The sequence below is a fragment of the Dermacentor silvarum genome, chromosome 8 (assembly GCF_013339745.2).
Source record: "Dermacentor silvarum isolate Dsil-2018 chromosome 8, BIME_Dsil_1.4, whole genome shotgun sequence".
NCBI lineage: Eukaryota > Metazoa > Arthropoda > Arachnida > Ixodida > Ixodidae > Dermacentor > Dermacentor silvarum.
In genome coordinates this window covers 44066885-44083544 of record NC_051161.1, presented here as the reverse complement: position 1 = coordinate 44083544, position 16660 = coordinate 44066885, and the positions used below count along the sequence as shown (strand labels likewise).

Below are 16660 nucleotides of genomic sequence, written 5' to 3'. Positions count from 1 at the left end.
GGCATAGAGTGGTACCACCCACTGGCTGAAGTAGACACTACTATTCAAAAATGCTCCTCGGCAATTTTCAAGCTCAAATTTAATTATTGGGCACGTTTAGCATCTACTTCAAGGCACTAAAGTCGACATCCGTTTCTTTTCTAAATCACGCTAAATCTCGTACATAAACGCAAATATCCAAGAAAGTGTACGCAAGGACGGCTGCCATGGTAGCTCTATGAAGGGTCGCACGCGCAGCGTGGAAAATGTGGGTTTGGCTTCCACCTGCAGCAAGTTTCTTCTATATTTTTTTTTGTACTCTCATTTCTCCACTTCAATTAATAAAAAAATGTTGCTTTCCCTGGCCTATCTAATGGATCTGAGCAGTTGTAATTAAAAGAAATTGAGCCCCTCGATTATTCCCCTTATCTTTATTGCTCGTCCAAGAGAGCATTCTGAATGATCGGTATCTACTCCAGTCTGTGCTGTCCTATGCTTGATGGTGTGGAGGAAAAAGCTCAAGAGTCAAGGCCAGTCTTGTGAATCTGCTCAGAATTGCTCAGCTGCTAAACACCATGTCTGTGCATTGCTCTTGTTTACCAACCAGATGTACCCTGGCTGTCCACTACACTGGTCACTGTCGGGAAGTGTTCCATCACGGCCTCCTTTGCCGTCATCTACCTGTATTCAGCCGAGGTGTTTCCCACTTCTCATCGTAATACAGCCATCGGAATTGGGAGTATGAGTGCTCGCTTAGGCACTGTTGCATCTCCATTCATTGCATCTGATCTGGTAAGCATAATGCTGTCCCTAATGATTAAAGAGAAAGACAAATTTAAGTACGCAACTGTGAAATATTCCGTAATACAAAAGCAAAAATGCATCCATGTAATCACCATCTTAAATACAAATCATAAGCAGAGAACAAAGCATGACAATTCAAGCATGCAGGCTTTGGAACATAATGCACCGTGTTGAGCAAGCATACCTTGGGTGGCGATAGATATTTGTGTAACAGACACTCACTTGGTAGAAAATAAGACAAAGGTGTCGGGCTTTCTTATTGCACTTCATTTTTGAGCACTCGTATTATCACCCTTGCATTGTTTCTTCTATGATGCAGACAATACTTGTATGTTAGTGTTTTACTGGGGAAATATTCTCAAGCGATCAGTTTTATCGATATGACAACTTTTGTCAGATTTTATGACTTGGCACTGGACACATTAGTGCATTAGCTCAGTTAGGAAATTTGCAGGCACAACTTGGTATCAGCTAGCGCAAGACAGGGGTAATTGGAGATCTCGGGGAGAGGCCTTCGTCCAGCAGTGGACATAAATATAGGCTGATGATGATGATATCAACGTATATGACCAACCGCATTCCTGACATTGTGCCAAGTTTGTCATCTTTGGAGAGTGCCAGGAACACCGCTAGCACTATACTTCGACACATCCTGTGTCTAGTCATTCAAAATCTTGCGAAAGTGATTACAATCCCTGAAAGTGATCACTCAAGAATACTGTCTCCATTAAGCTTCCCTTTAAAAATTGCTTCAGTAGAAGCCTGAAAAGTATCACCGTGAGAAAAAAAAAATACGACCCAAAAATACTGGGCTGTGGGAAGACATTACCCTTGCATCATTACATTCGCTGCTGTAGCTACATAAAGCCCACCCATTATCACGTAACAATCGTCTATGCCAGCAACAAAACTACTACTACTCTTATCTCATTAGGGTAAGCTGCACCCGATGATGCCCATGATAGTTCTGGGAATCCTGTCTCTTGTGGCGGGCGTCTTCACCTTGGCTCTGCCTGAAACCAGTGGCATGAGGCTCCCGGAAACCATACAGGAGGCAGAGAACCTTGGCACGTGAGTATAACGGAGTCCACTTTGGACAGGTGTTACAGCATGTGCTGTTGTAATAAAATGCTGCTGGCCTGCATTTGTAACATTTCCAGCTGTAGCTGTTACATAGTAATCCTTGGTTTAAGTGATGTACTGGCATAGGCCATGAGACACATCAACTAGTGTTTTGCTATCTAAAAGTGCCGTGACAGCTGCGCGAACCATGTACAGGTGATGTGTTAGCTGTCCGTTGTCATCGTAGTTTCGCTGTTGTGTCGGTGTCATAAGGCGAGTTATACAGTCGACTTTCATTAATTCAACCTTCACAGAACCGACGAAATTTATCAAATTATCCGGCGGGCCGAATTAAACATGATGCAGAAAAAATGCCGAAAAACACTCACGATTCATTTGGCAAGCCTCCAAATCATACGCGTGCCCACTTTCTACGTGTACAAAGTCGAATAGCGTGACAATGATATTAAAGATCCTAAACAAAGTAGAAATTTAATGCGCACCTGATTTCTTTAACAAGAAATATTGTTGCACAATGGCGGCTGGTTTCCTAAAGTCAGCTTCGCCACACAATTTTTAAAGTTAGCTTCGTCGCAATACTCCGTGTTATGTGGTAAAACATACAAACGTTGCGAAGGCAGTTTTGCTTTTATGTCTGATTGCACCGCACAGGTAAATTTCGGTCCAATTTTTCCTTTCTTTAGAACGGCACCTGTCAGAATCGGTTATACACTGTTGTAATCAGTCATTGTGAGCTACGGTTATTGCTTGAAAATCTTCCTAGGGCGGCCCAGAAATGAGCGTTTTCAACAAGCGATGGCCTGTGTTCAACACATGCACTGCCCCCTAAGCCAGTAGCGCACCCAGGATCTCTGCCAGGGTGCCAGGATCAAGTTGACAGTTTGCCAATACCATCTAAACAGCATTAAATTCAAGATCTTCATGGGAAATTGTCAAAATATGCACTTTTTGCACAAATTTACGAGTGTGCAGACGATTGCGCGTCTTACATCTTAGTTGCAGTACTCAAATGCGCATGGAAAGTAAAAGGATTAAACAAAAGGAGGGGGGGGGGTTACAACCCCCGAAACCCTCCCCTCCCCCGTCGTTGCGCCACTGCCCTAAGCTCCACCGAGACAAGACGCTGCTACTAAAGGGGTTGCTACCGGGGTCACTACAGGAGTCGGGCACATGCGTGCCGAGTGGTCAAGTTCGAATTATCCGGCGAGGTTTGTAATCGTAAGCACACATTTAAGGATGTCCTTACATGTATGCAGTGTGTTCCAAGAAGGTGAGTTTCTTTGGTGGTGCAATTGTGTAATTAAGCACCTACCAAAATATTTTCACTTGATCACTTTCTTTTCTTTTTTTTACCTTTTTCAGACCTTACTATCTTAGCACAGAAGAAGAGAGGACATCCCTCATCGACCATTCGTCTTTTGACTGATCACTCCATCCTTTCTTTCTGTGCTTTCAATATTCTACTGTGAAAATGGTCATCATACAAGACATAATTTAAACGATCTCTTTTTGCCAGTGACAAGGCAACGCTTGCAACATTTGACGTGTTTTTTCATTTTCGGGTGTGCAGCTACAGCACACCAAAAATTTGGATTGTCGTGCTGAGAGAGCAGCAGCACGTATGACATCGCAGTTTATTTAATACTGTACCGTAGTTTATTCAATGACTTGTTCTGACACCAGGTGTTTTTTTCTTTCTTCTTCTTCACTGGGGTTTGTGACTGTCAGGAAGTTGAGAGATGCAGATGGTCTGGTCCCAGCTGCAGTCTGCTATCTATAAAAGGGTGGACATGATTATTGCGCGATATGAACATTCCTTGTCCAGTGTGACATAATGAGAATGCTAATAAACAATTGCCATATAAATGCCTATGAGTGTGCTTGTTGAACTCGTCAGGATGAGCTATACTTGATTTGTGCTTGCTTGTCAAATACTAACAGCATGCCGACATCTGGCAGTAGTAAACTGCGTGAATGGTTACATTAGTCTTTTGGAATGAACATGCCATTTCGTATTTCACTTCTCGGCTTTAGAAACCCAAATGCATTAGACGGTTCTGGACATTTAAAGAAAGGGGGGGGGGGGGGGAACGCTTTACTGTGAATGCGTCATCACTTGGGTTTAATGTGCAAATGATGTATCCTGCTCAATGCACCACAATAGGTCAGTTCAGTTCGCCTGTACCATCTGAACCAGCTCACAAAGTACGCTGCCAAACAATGGCACCCTCTAGTTGCAGGGTGTATTCACGATCTTTCCGCACTCTACGCATCGCAATGTACACATGCTGTGTATTTAACACACCCCACAGTTAAGCCGCTTGCTTATCAAACGTCTCAGTCAATTCGAGAGAAAAAAAAAATCTCCAACGAAAGCACAATTTTCATTGTGTTCTGCACGCATTGTCTGATCCTTAGTGTACACTTAAACCTGGATATAACGAAATTGACAAATTCTTGAAAAACTTCCGTTATAAAGAGGATTTCGTTACATGCAGGTTCGGCAAGAAAATTAAAAAAACGCTTCTCAACTGCTTGTACAATGTCTACCTTCGTATCTCGCTGCAGACGAATGTTCAGGAGCAGTTTGTATTAGTCGCCGACGGTATAAGCACTTGACACTGTTAATAATTCCTTTATCAAGGGGCTGGATGAGCGATGTGCAGTTCGCGGATAAAAACTACAGTTCAATGTTGGAGAGCTCGAGCCCATCTACGTGGTGTGCAGTGCAATTGTCTATGAATAGACAAATCTTGTGTCCTTGCCTCTTGACGTCATTGTTAAACTCCGTCAGCCACTCACTAAATATGCCGCGCGTGATCTAAGCTTTCGTGCTCGCCACATATTTTACAGGCATCCTGTGGGTTCGTTCCTTTAAAGCATCTAGGTCGGGCACTTTTGCCGATGACCAGCGGGATTCGCTTGTCGCTTCCGTCTGAATTTTCGCACAGTAAAACAGTCAAACGATGTTTGCTCTGCTTACCGCCGTGGCAGACGTCTCCTTTAAGCATAAGGGTACGGTTCGGAAGCAACTTGTAGAAAAGCGTAGTTTCGTCAGCGTTGTACACATCCGACGCTTCGTAGCGCTCCAAAATACCTGGTAGCCCATTACTGCCTTTTAAATCATTGCAGCCCAGGATGCAAGCATAATGCCTTGCTTTTTGCTGCAAAACAGCACCACTGATGGGTACGACAGGCCGGCTTGGCGGGCTAGGCCAGCTGCAGCAAGCGGCAGGATCAGGTTTGAATGAAGGGAGGGGGAAAGGTCACGCATGCAGCAGCAAGATCGCCGGGTCGAGGGATGCAGGCCGCCTCACGCATGCACGCACATGTACGCTCGCTCTCGCCTCGCAGTCGCGCCTCCGCCGCTTTGCATTCTGTCGCGGCGGAGAAGGTGCTCCCGGTTGTGCTCGCACAAAAATGACAATTTGGGGCGAAATCTCTAGGTTGTCGGCGGGGAAAATTTGTTATTTCGAGGGGGTGTCCCGCTGCCAATTCGTTACGTAGAGGTCTCAAATACATGTGCTTCTATGGAGTAACGGCGGGGAATAGAAAAACTTAGTTATAAGCAGGTTTAACTGTAAAAATGACTATCCATCAGTGGATGGGATGCACAGTCGACCGATTCTTTAACAGTAGCGCGTGAGCGTCGACTGGCCAACTGGCCAGCGCATGCGCACCAAGTTCACTTTAAGTGCCAGGTTCATCTGCTAGGCTCTTCCTACAAGCACGACACAGCCCCTGGCACGATTAATTCGCCGCAAGCTTCCCAGCTTATTGGAGATAGCAGGAGCGTGTGCCCCTGGCTTGCTTCCTTTTCTTTTTTTTTAGCATGTGCTGCTCTAGTGCACGTGCACAGGAAAAAAGTTGTCGCAGTTTCACCTGAAAGGTGAAGCATCAATTGCGATAGCAAATTTGAAGAGAGCTATACGGAGTAATGACAGCAGCTTTATCAGCTGTATAAACTTGGACATGCAGCAGCACCGGCAACACGCAGAACTGTTGTCGACGCAGTCGGCGTTTTGCCCGCGTTCGCTCAAAATGCGTGCGGCGTTGGTGACTGTTGCCGGAGCCTCTGATATAAATACGCACTTGGTGCCGCAGCTAAACATCGCCTCCCTTCCCTCCCCTCCCCCCCACAGCCTTTCGTGCGTCGGAAGAAGGCACGTTTGCTCTACATATATGGTGATTGTAGAGGAGGAAAGAGACGCCTACTTCTGCAGCCCTTAAGGGAGCACAGAGCAGAACGCGCGTTTGTTCTCCGCCGTGCGTTCACTCCCCGTGAAAGCGCGCGTCCCTCGCGCCCTTTCACTCGCACATACAGCGTTCGGCGCGCGGCGACGATTTCATCTCCATTGACGTCATACGGAACCTCACGGCGACGGCAGAAATCTGCTTTTGAGTGTCCATATAATTGCTATCGCAATAAAATGAACAAAGCTGCAATGCAACTGTATCACAAGGGCGAGAAAGAGTAGTGCAAGAGGGGATTATCAACTATTTCTCCTTTATTGCGCGCTTTTTTCTTTATCTTACGATGCATGTAAACTTAGATGCATCCAGATTTACGTGCACTTGCGGTCTCCGATAAGCAGGGAAGCTTCCACTGAGTTAATCGCAATAGGGGTCGTGTCATGCCTGTGAGAAGAGCCTAGCAGACGAAACTTGCGCTTCGTGCAAACTCTGTGTTACTCTTGCTGATCTCGTCGCTTCGCGCTGTTAGAAGGCACTAACCGGCTGGCCAATCGACGCTTGCACGGTACTGTTAAAGAATTGGTCAAGTGTAACTGCTGCTTACTGCTTTTTTTGCTGTTTTGAAGACCAAACACCTACGAAGCCGCCATATACCCGCGGTTCAAGGCACCTCATCTCTACCTTGTCATTCGTTTCTAGTGTTGCATTGTGCCTGCATCACTGAGGTCGAGCTGCACAATTTCTAAAATTCCCACACCCTGCCTTGAGCTTGTTCACAGTGGTGCAGGCAAATCGAGCAGACTTACTACCCATCTAACATTCGATTGGAGTTGCAGTGCTTCCCTTTTATTTAGCAGAAGACAGTTCGATGCTGCAAACATTCAAATGTAGAATTTGTGGTTAGTACATAGATTTTTGTTATTGTGGGTTATTAAGCATTAGAATTTTGCCAACTAAATCATTTCAGATGACAACTGTTTGAAATGTGGAAAAAATTCACATTCTGAACATGGTGAAAAGGTAGAAATGAAAGGTTAAATTACTAATCGCTGTTATATAGAGTTAATGTAAGCAGTCAGAGGCACATTTGAAATCGCCAAGGTTAAAAAAAAAAATTTCTACACTGGTGGCTCGCATGCTTTTGCAAATTTTTGGTAAGCTTTCATCGACTAAGCTAACGCAAGCTTTTACAGGTGTTACTTTTGAGTTTGCAGAACAACTCAAGTCTGTGTACAGTGCAGAGCAATACTATTCTTTGAGACAATAAATTTGGTCAATATGAATGGTGCTTGGAAATCTATCACTCTATTTGCACTGCCAAGGCCGTACCATTAGTAAAATTGCCTAATACATGAAACGAAAAGCACAAGCTACCTGGTTTTGTACATGGAGATTGAAGTCCAATCCATACGTGAACTCCTTGTGGTTCTTCAGAATAAGAAGGGCTTCATTGGATTCCTTCCAATCCCAAAGTCTGGCAATATGAATTTACAGCAAGTTCACACTGCTGGCAATGCAACCAAAGACTCGGAAACAAGTAAATACGGAACAGGCAAAATGGCTTTGCACATCTCGGCTGTGTGCCAAAACAAGGGTTTATTCAAAGTTGTATAAACACCATTCACTGCAACCAAAATGAAACAGTAGCCTTCGCACATCTTGGCAGTGTACCAAAATAAGGCATTTATTGAAGGGTTAGCAAACACTATTTAGGGAGCAGCTTTTGTCCATAAGCACACAAAGTAGCTAATGACAAAGGGCGAAAAAGAATTCACATGTATTTGCTATGTTCCAAAACAAGGCGTATTTCAAAGAACAGCATTCTTTTTTTTTTTAATCCAGCAAAGTGACTTGAAGCTACAACGGCCAAATTTCAAGCTTACCTGGTTGAAAAGTCGTATGAAGCTGAAGCCAAGATTGACCCACTGTGCGGCGAAAACTGCAATGCACGCACTTTTTTGTCATAAGAAGTACATGCTATGGGGTGCAGCAATACAACTCTTATTGTTCAGAAGAATGCCTATTAATAAGCATAAAAAATGCAGTTCAGGTTGAAGAACGGGCATGTTTACTCATTGAGAGAGCAGCCAGGTTGTCCGTGCCTATTTTTCTGCAAACTTCTACAAAACTTCACAGACTAATCTATAAGCTTATTGCAAGTACAAGATACCTACTGCTTTAAAAACTGCAGAGGATTTTAGATTTGGTGTCATACCTTGACTTTCCGAACAGCATAGCCATGGCCACGAAGCTCGAATAATGGTCTGGCTGCGTTCCGCAAGTCCCAACCCCGGATCAAGTTGTCAATGCCACCTGTTGCCAGGATGTGCTGGTGATAAAGTGTGAAGAGAAATCAGGTATACAAACAGCACTGTATGTTCAGCTTGCCATGGCAGGAGGTGCATTATCAAGCAAACAACACCAACCACAAATCCAAAGTCGCACTATCATCTACTTGCTGTAGCCATCACACTTGGAATTCAATCATACTGATGCTTAATTAGGGAAAACGTGAAACCTGCAGTTAGGCTTTCAATTTATCTATGTCATCTTGATAGCATTTTCAGAACTGACAATGCCACCAGCTTCCATGACATGACGTGGTCATAACCATGAAGCAGAACGAAGTATACCCTTGTTCAAAAGGTAAACTGGGGAATGCATTGCAGCACAAACTGCACACAGCAAAAAATAAATTACATGTGTGCAAATGCCATCGTCATCTTTCAACAAGAAAGGGAAAACAGGTTGACAGCAGCAGTACATTTATTTACATCAACTTGCTCGGTAAGAAACAGCAGACACCCAAAAAAGCACGTGTGAATGACAGTTTACTTAATACTGCTTGCTCGTTTACAAAATTAAGCCAGGTTCGAACTACTTTGCTCTATATCTAGTGTTCTAACCCTGCCTTGCATGACCAGCATAATCTTGAACATATTTACTAGTGCTATGCAAATGTGAATCCCTACACACTGCGCAAATGAATGTGCTGTTAAGAAGCGCACAACTTTTAAACTCCACTTGAATACTGCAATATTTATTATAAGGCAAAACAAGCTTGAAAACACATAAGGTATTATCTTTCCAGACTACCTGTTCATATTTGGACCAATCACAACTGAGTATTTCACAACTGTGCGCCGGTATGGCGGCCAGTGGCGCAGGCTGCTGGAGATTCCACAAGCAGAGTGATCCATCTCCTGCATGCACGAGAGGAGCATGTCAGAACAGCAAGAAAACCGGAATCTTGAAAGCTACATAGCTCAGTACATTCATTTTGCTATGTAAAGCAACTGCCAAGCGAGCTAACAGTGCTTAATTGTGAGAGCCGAAATATATTTTCAAATGCCTGCCAGTACTGTAAAACCATTCTCTGTTCTACTGAGTTGCACAGTGATGTAGCTAATTACAGGATGAATCATGGTGGACTAGGAGTAAATAAGAAAGCTTTCAAACTGAGTTGCGCAACCGCTGGTTGATTGGTCTCCTACTCTTCTATGAAAACATAATTCAAGTAATCGAACCAATTTCCTCGTGAATGTTCAGACAAATGGAATTGACTAAAATGCCCCCTCAGCTGTACTGGGCACCAATGGTGCCTGATCACACAGTGATTTCGCAGCCATAAGATGAACAAGGTGCTAGTTTTCGTAGAGCAGACCATCTTGCAAGAAAAAGGATTGAGTCATTCATAATGTAACGAGGATTACGACGTCACTGTATCAGCAATGGTGGACCAAATTATTTTAAATTCTTCAGCAGCATTCACATGCACACTTATCTTTTGCAAGAAAATTTTCATGAAATGCAGAATAGGACTCCTTACGAATATGTTACCATGCTTGTAGTTTTAGCAGAACTTCATGCTTTTAGAATGGTCATAAATCAACATGAACTTTGCATGGATGAAACAAAATTTAAGTATGTTAGAGTTAGGTTTAAGCAGAGCCCAACGTATACACAAGGAATCACTTACAAGCTAGAATGCCCATATTTATTAAGTTACGTTCATTTGCATCAGGCAGTGAGAAGCGTTTGCCTCAGTAGCATATTTATGTTGTCTTTCTGCCATGTTTTCACCCAAGACGACAGATGAAAGAACCACCAGTAGCATGACAATCATTCACTTTAAATGTTACAAGTAATCAGTATCATAATAACCTATGTAAGGTTTAAATTATGTAAGTTCAACAAAGACTATATTTATAGTGCCAAGGGTAGTGCTGCAAACCAATACAACTGAGGATGAATCGGCTAGTCATCTCTAAGAGGATGACGACAGCTTTAAGCTAGAGCAGGTTGTTATACTTGCACACACCCCCTCAACTGCACCTTTTTCATCTAACAATGGACAAATTATGACCTGGAGGCACCTGTGATTCCACTGCAAATCATTGTTGTGAACGAAGACATATTTCACCGGAAATTGTATCATGTAACGTGAACTTGCTAGCAATAACAAGGAAGCCTACTAGAGAGACTTGTAAAGAACTAGGAAAATTATAAAACTACATTCCTTCATTAAAAATATTAGATAAGCAGCGTCTTTTCAAACACAGACTGGACAACTTCATCATCATATAAATAATTAGCCTTCACAGGAGTTTGCACCCATATGGTTGTGCGAGCAAACTGTGATATCTGAATCAATTATTTAAAATATTCTGCAAGTTGAATACACCCACTGCGATGGCTCAGTGGCTATTGTCTTCTGCTGCAGAGCATGGGAGAGAGAGATAAAAACAGAACAGAGGAAAGGCAGGGAGGTTAACCAGATGCACATCCAGTTTGCTGCCCTGCACTGGGGTAAAGGAATATAGGGATAAAAAGAGAGAGCACAGTGAGAAAGCAGTTTCACACATATTTGAACGTGTGCACTGAGTCTACAAACGGTCACCAAGATCTGTCAACTTGAGGTACTGCAATCGACACGTACGCCCATGGTCCAAGGATCTTCATATCCGAAATTGGTCTACAGTCCAGCCAGTCCAATGCTGCCCGAAGAATTCACGCTCAATGTCATACCGCGGACAGAGGCACAAAATGTGTTCAATCACTTCTGTAATTCCACAAGAGTCACACATGGGCGTATCCTCCATTCCGATGCAGAATGCCCTTTGTAAATGCCACCTCAAGCCAAAGCCCGCACAACAATGTTGCCTCAGAGTAGGAAACTTTTGATAGCACTTGTAGCTTTACGAATGGATCAAGGGTATGAAGACATTTTGAGAGGTTGGGAGAAGGCCAATGTTTGTGTGTCATAGCTTTAGCCACGAAATGAAGTTTTCTTGCAGCGTCAGTTCAGGCTAAGGGGATCGAAACTGGTTGGGCTCCTACATGGGCGGACAGGGCAGCTTCGTCGGCAAGGTATTACTAGCAATGCCGGTATGTCCAGGCAGCCATGAGGTTGTGGGTTCGGTTCCCAGCTGCAGTGGCCATATTCGGATGGGGCATGGAATGCAAAAATATATAGTGTATGGTTGTGTTGCTAAAGTGGCGCACACAGGGACACAGAAACTTGAAACAGACATGTCTCCATTTTGTGTTTACATGTCCTCAAGTGTGCCACCTTAGCTGCACAACTAAACATACAATATACAGTCATACCATACCAACTACCCCCTAACAAAGCACTTCAGAATGCAGAAATACTTTCGTACAGTGCTTCGAGTGCAGATTATAGAACCCCACATGGTCAAAATTAATTTGGAATCTTCTGCTTAAGTTTCTTGCACAATCCTGGGTTGCACGTCGGCTGCCCTGCAAGGCTTCATTCTGACATTTCCACCTCAAGCATGGAGTGCCCAAGTGATTAAGGAAAGTCTGAAGATAGACTTAGCTACAAACACTCTTGCTCTTTTTTAATGGGGGGGTGTTGTCTTTCAGGATGAGCTTTCTGTGTGGCCTTCAACGTGACAGGGATCACTCATGACTTCGTTGAGAAGAGGAATCCATGTATAGAGGCCAGGTGGCATTCCTCCTTTTAATTTTGAAAAGAATGCAGGGGTGCAACTGCGAATGAATTTTTCGTTTGAGAGCGATATTTCCCGGGCAGCAAACTTTTGTATCTTTGCAAATTGTCAATTGTGTTGCTATTGCTAAGCTAAACCATGTTTTAATATTGCCCCTTGTGCATCCATGGAAACATGATCAGTATGGCCAATCAGAGTTCTCATGAGGACTGGTAAAAATAAATGCCAGGAAATAATGAGAAATGGCATCATGCCACCTGAATCAGGTTGTGGTGAGTTTGTTTTCCATCAGCTTTAGTGTGTTCGCTTCTTCCACAATTGGCTCTCTACATGAGGCCAGCATATGCACTGCACAAGCAGTATTGTGCATGAGTATTTCTATCCCCCCCCCCCCCCCAAAAAAAAAAAAGAAAAGAAAAAGAAAGCTGATGTTACAATATTTAATACAGAATCATCACTGGTTTTTAACTCTTCTGCTCTCCCTAAAAGACAATGAATTATCAAAAGCCGAAATTACCAGATCTCACAGTGTTAAGCTTAATTCTGTTACTATAACAGAATGCCTTTCGGTATGCCTTTCCGAGTAACTTTTCGGAAAGGCAGCTTACCCGCAACTGAAGCAAACAGTCCAGGAATGCGTGGGGACCAAGCGACTGCATAGACTTTGTTTGTGTGACCAGTGAAAGTTGACAGGAGGTTGCCCGCTTCCGGGTCCCACTGCAGGATTAAAATTTCACATAAGCACCCATCGATTCACGTTGCAGCGATAGAGCCAGAAAGTTTGTGTGTATTAAATATTTACCACTTTGACAAGATGATCCCAAGAACCTGACAGGAGAAGTTGTTCTTGACGCGTTTGGCTCCAGTCAATGGAATATACCTAAAGAGGAAATATTGTGAGATGTTCAGTATTCAAAGCTTAGTGCACAAGCGAACATACAAATACAGGAAAGACAGCAATTTTCACTTACTTCTTTGGTGTGCCCTTTTAGTATTAGCCGTGGGACCTGTAACGCATGTTTTCCTTATATTATATGCGGACACCAGCCTCACATCTGACATCTCAAATAATAAAGTATAGCCCCCTCACATTAGCGCGGTTCAGTGCGATGAATATTATGTTCCCGTCGGCGCCAGCTCCGATGACAACATCCTCCTCCAGCTCGCTCCAGGTAACGTCGTACAGGCCGTAGGGCCATTCGAAAGCTTTCACCAACCGAATCGGCGTTCCCGGCACATAATCGAGGATAAAGAGAGTTCCCCGTCCTTATAAAAGGAAAAGCAAATCGTTTAAATTTTGTGCAAAAAGCAGGCGCATTGCAGGAAGTGACGGTGTCACTCTACCTTGAATGCCGTAGTTCTGCGCTGTCGCGCAGGCGAAGATGGTCGGGTTGAACGGGGAGTACCGCACGGAGTAGCCGTGGCGATTGGTCGTAGCGTACCTCTCTTGCTGGATCATTGCGCGCGTTGCCTCTCTTTAAGCGCGCACAGGACACGAACCGTCGATTAACATCGCAAGGCGCGCGCTGATCTCAGCAGTAGCAGCAAGATGATGTTTTGGATAGTAGCGCGGTTCTCGCAACTTATGCTATCATTCACCGCACTGCGTTTTCAGCTGTTTCGGTAACCATCAGAGAGACGTTGGTTCTTGTCAAATGCGACGTAGCGACCACTGCGCGTGCCGTAATCCTTCCCAAACCGTATCCTGAACTATGCAGGGCGGGTACCCTTTCCTCGAAATTTGCTCGGAACAGGTAAAAATTGCGATGGTGGTCGTTTACCTGTGTTTACTGTAAACACCGCTAGAGGGGGCACACCGAAAGTCGCTTTATTTGGCTTTTGGCTCACGGATTGGATTGGGAACATCCGTCCGTGCGTTTACGCGCGCTTCCAGCCGTTGGCTTGTGCTTTCGGTTGGTGTTTAGTGGAACATGCAGTTTTAAAGGTTTTGCGTTGACGGCGACCTTCAGTTCGCGGAAATGGGGTGAGAACAGAGTCCCACTTTGAATGTAAGAACGAACTGGTCCTATAGTTAAGTTACGATTGCTTCCGAACGGCTTCCGAAGTGGTCAGCTTTGTCGTGCACGTCGTGTGCTGACCTGTTTTGTTAACTCTTGGTTGTCAACAAACGCTTCTTGTGTTGTTGTCATAGAAATTGTTGCTATTAAAAGGACATTAAGGACACATAGACGGTGCAGCAACGTGCATACAAAAGCAGTTTTGATTGTACATTGCGACCAACCTTAATAATATGTCCACTAGGCGTGCCTTTAAGACATGTGCTGAACGGTTTCGTCTGGCTTGTTGCATTTCAACACGCCTAGTTTTGTATAAGGTGAAAATATGTTGTAATTACTGTTCTTTCTTGTCCCCAGCAGGGTGTCTAAGTTCTGATCAGCTTCTCTCTTCGAGTTTGCGTGTTTAACGCACGATAACCTCAGTCACCATGGACTACTTGATGCCATCTGAAATTGCCCGCTTGGTTCTTGGTGGGTAGCGTTCTCTTGCAGACCTCGTTAAGGGTAGCGGGCAATTCCAAACACTGCTATGTTTCCCTTCTTTTTTTTTAGGTTACCTGAAGTCTACAGGGTGTCACGCTACTTGGGATACTTTTTTGAGAGAAAGCCCTGACCTAAAGGAGTACGCGGAATACGTGCGGAGGGGCAGGGAGTACCCGACAAGTATCGGTGGCAAAAACCTTATGCAGCTTCTTGATGCTGGCTTCCAAATTACACAAACGCATGGTATGCTGGTAATCTCGCACATACTTTTCGATCATTACGCTTGCTTTTCTTTGTGCAAATTCTCATTGACAGATAGTAAATGCTTGATTCATTTTTTAACTGTAGTTATCTGTTGTAGTTTGAATTGCCCGATGTGAACTTCGCCATAGGCGTATTGCAGTTGGCATGTATAGAATAACAGCATAGTAGAATATAAAACTACCGAGACTGAACAGCAGTTGAAGTGCAAGCTATCAACTGTGCTCTGTTGAAAAAAGAAAGTGGGGTAATTGATTCATGTTGTTTAACATCCTAAAGCAACATGGGAGCTTTGAGAGACGGGGCTTAACATTAATTTTGACCAGCTGTATTTCTTTCATGTGTATCCAATGCTCCAGTGCCTCCATCAGAAAAAAGGAGGGTGAGAGAAATTCGAATCATAATAGTCACGGGTAACTTCCACGCGAAATGAACATTGAAAAATCATTAGCCTATCACAAAATCTACTCCATTAGGCTGACATATGGTGCACTGACACGCAGTTTCATATCTACATGGCATGGCATACACTTTATCATTACCTTAACCGCAACGACACCTTACTTTGCCTCTCAGTGATAGGTCAATGCAGTGTTATCATTAGGGACAATAAGGAATGGCCTTGCTTGGCAAATTGGGTGCATTCTTAAATTCAGTGCTTTAGTTCATTGCTGTACGTTGTTGTCATGCCTTCGCTACATTCAGGATGTTTAGCATGTTGTTTCTCCTGCCATTTTGGAACCGTTTTTTCTGTATGTTGCTGTCACGGCAGGAAATATTTTTACTTACTTGTATCAGCTAATCACATTCAGGTGGAGTAACTTTAAGATTTTTTAGTTGCACTTAACAGCAATTGCAATGTTTTGCGGGGTACTTGGCAATTAGGACCATTGCTGGCTTCTGAAGTGCTGAGCATTATAAGTTAGTGAATGTGTATGGCTTGCAAACCAGTGGAAGGTGAATTGCACTGAACTTGTAATAGTGAAAGGAGGATTGTTTGTCAAGTGGTTGTTAAAAGAACTAGCCCTTACATGTCAAGTGTTCAGCAGAACACTACTGCAGGCTTTGTATGCTGAAAGTGGTTATTCATGTTATCAAGCACAAGGTGTCAAGTGCGTTTGCAACTGAGAGAAGATATAGTGGTCCAGTGCTTTGTTCTCGTGGCTACTTTTCAAAGAATTTGTCTCGTTGATAGAAGACAGTCTGTGCTACAACTATGTGCTAGCAGTCAGTTATTTTTTAACAGCGAAGCTGTTTAAGGTAGCCGTAATTTGTGGTTCGTATCAAGACACTATGAAAAATAAAATAATCAACTTTCTTGCCGAGGCGGGATATGAACCCGCGTACCCCCGGTTCCAAGGCGAGCGTCGTAACCACTAAGCTATACAGCCATGCTTGCAGAGCATGTATTTATGCAAACCATATGATTGGGTTCGAGCGTCGTCGTCTTCGTCCACAGCTGGCGCATTCGCACGCTCGTGCTCACTCGCACGCACAGAGTGAGTCTGCAGGAACACGTTGTTGGCATCGCAACGCAGTGTCGGTGTTGCAAGCTGCGCTATGCAACGCGCAGTGACCGCCGTAAGTACGAGACGCGCGAAAAGAAATGATCATCATCATGAGTAGTAAGATGAAAAGTTTGCGCGCACTTCTGGAAAGTGCTGGGCTACGATCGCCCAGCTTTGCTGTTTCAAACGTTGCACGGCTGAGTGCAATTTTATATTTTGTTAAAAATTGTAAACATGTTAATAGCCAACAAATGAAAACAAAGTTCTGTATCTGTGCATATTTTCATGCTTATCCTGCTATGGATTGTTGATTACTGTCACCTATCAGTAGCTTGTTGCATTACTGATTGTTAGT

General features: G+C 43.8%; 3 protein-coding genes across 6 annotated transcripts in view; 2 read left to right on the top strand and 1 right to left on the bottom strand.

Annotated features, from left to right (window-relative positions):
* Positions 1-3736, top strand: part of LOC119462102 (organic cation transporter protein-like) — a 34308-nt gene extending 30572 nt beyond the window's left edge. The window contains 3 exon segments of the mRNA XM_049672837.1: positions 587-771; positions 1718-1854; positions 3229-3736. Coding sequence (XP_049528794.1) covers positions 587-771; positions 1718-1854; positions 3229-3292 — 386 coding nt within the window. The 3' untranslated portion in view covers positions 3293-3736.
* Positions 3483-13796, bottom strand: LOC119461114 (peroxisomal targeting signal 2 receptor-like). Its single transcript, XM_037722306.2, has 10 exons — positions 13380-13796; positions 13126-13301; positions 13007-13042; positions 12838-12915; positions 12644-12752; positions 9157-9263; positions 8276-8389; positions 7944-7999; positions 7435-7534; positions 3483-3640 (listed from the first exon to the last, which is right to left on the bottom strand). Exons 1-10 carry the CDS (start codon positions 13492-13494, stop codon positions 3572-3574), a joined length of 960 nt encoding a protein of 319 aa, XP_037578234.1. The 5' UTR covers positions 13495-13796; the 3' UTR covers positions 3483-3571.
* Positions 13797-13889: 93 nt separating this feature from the next.
* The window catches only part of LOC119461113 (melanoma-associated antigen C1-like), a 42317-nt gene continuing 39546 nt past the window's right edge, over positions 13890-16660 (top strand). The window contains exons 1-3 of one of the 4 annotated variants that reach the window (XM_037722302.2): positions 13890-14019; positions 14414-14524; positions 14606-14779. In XM_037722302.2, the coding sequence (XP_037578230.1) occupies positions 14482-14524; positions 14606-14779 (217 nt within the window). In that variant the 5' untranslated portion in view covers positions 13890-14019; positions 14414-14481. Of the gene's footprint in view, positions 14045-14410; positions 14525-14605; positions 14780-16660 lie in introns of all 4 variants that reach the window. The other 3 variants (XM_037722303.2, XM_049671748.1, XM_049671749.1) reach the window with 3 other exon arrangements.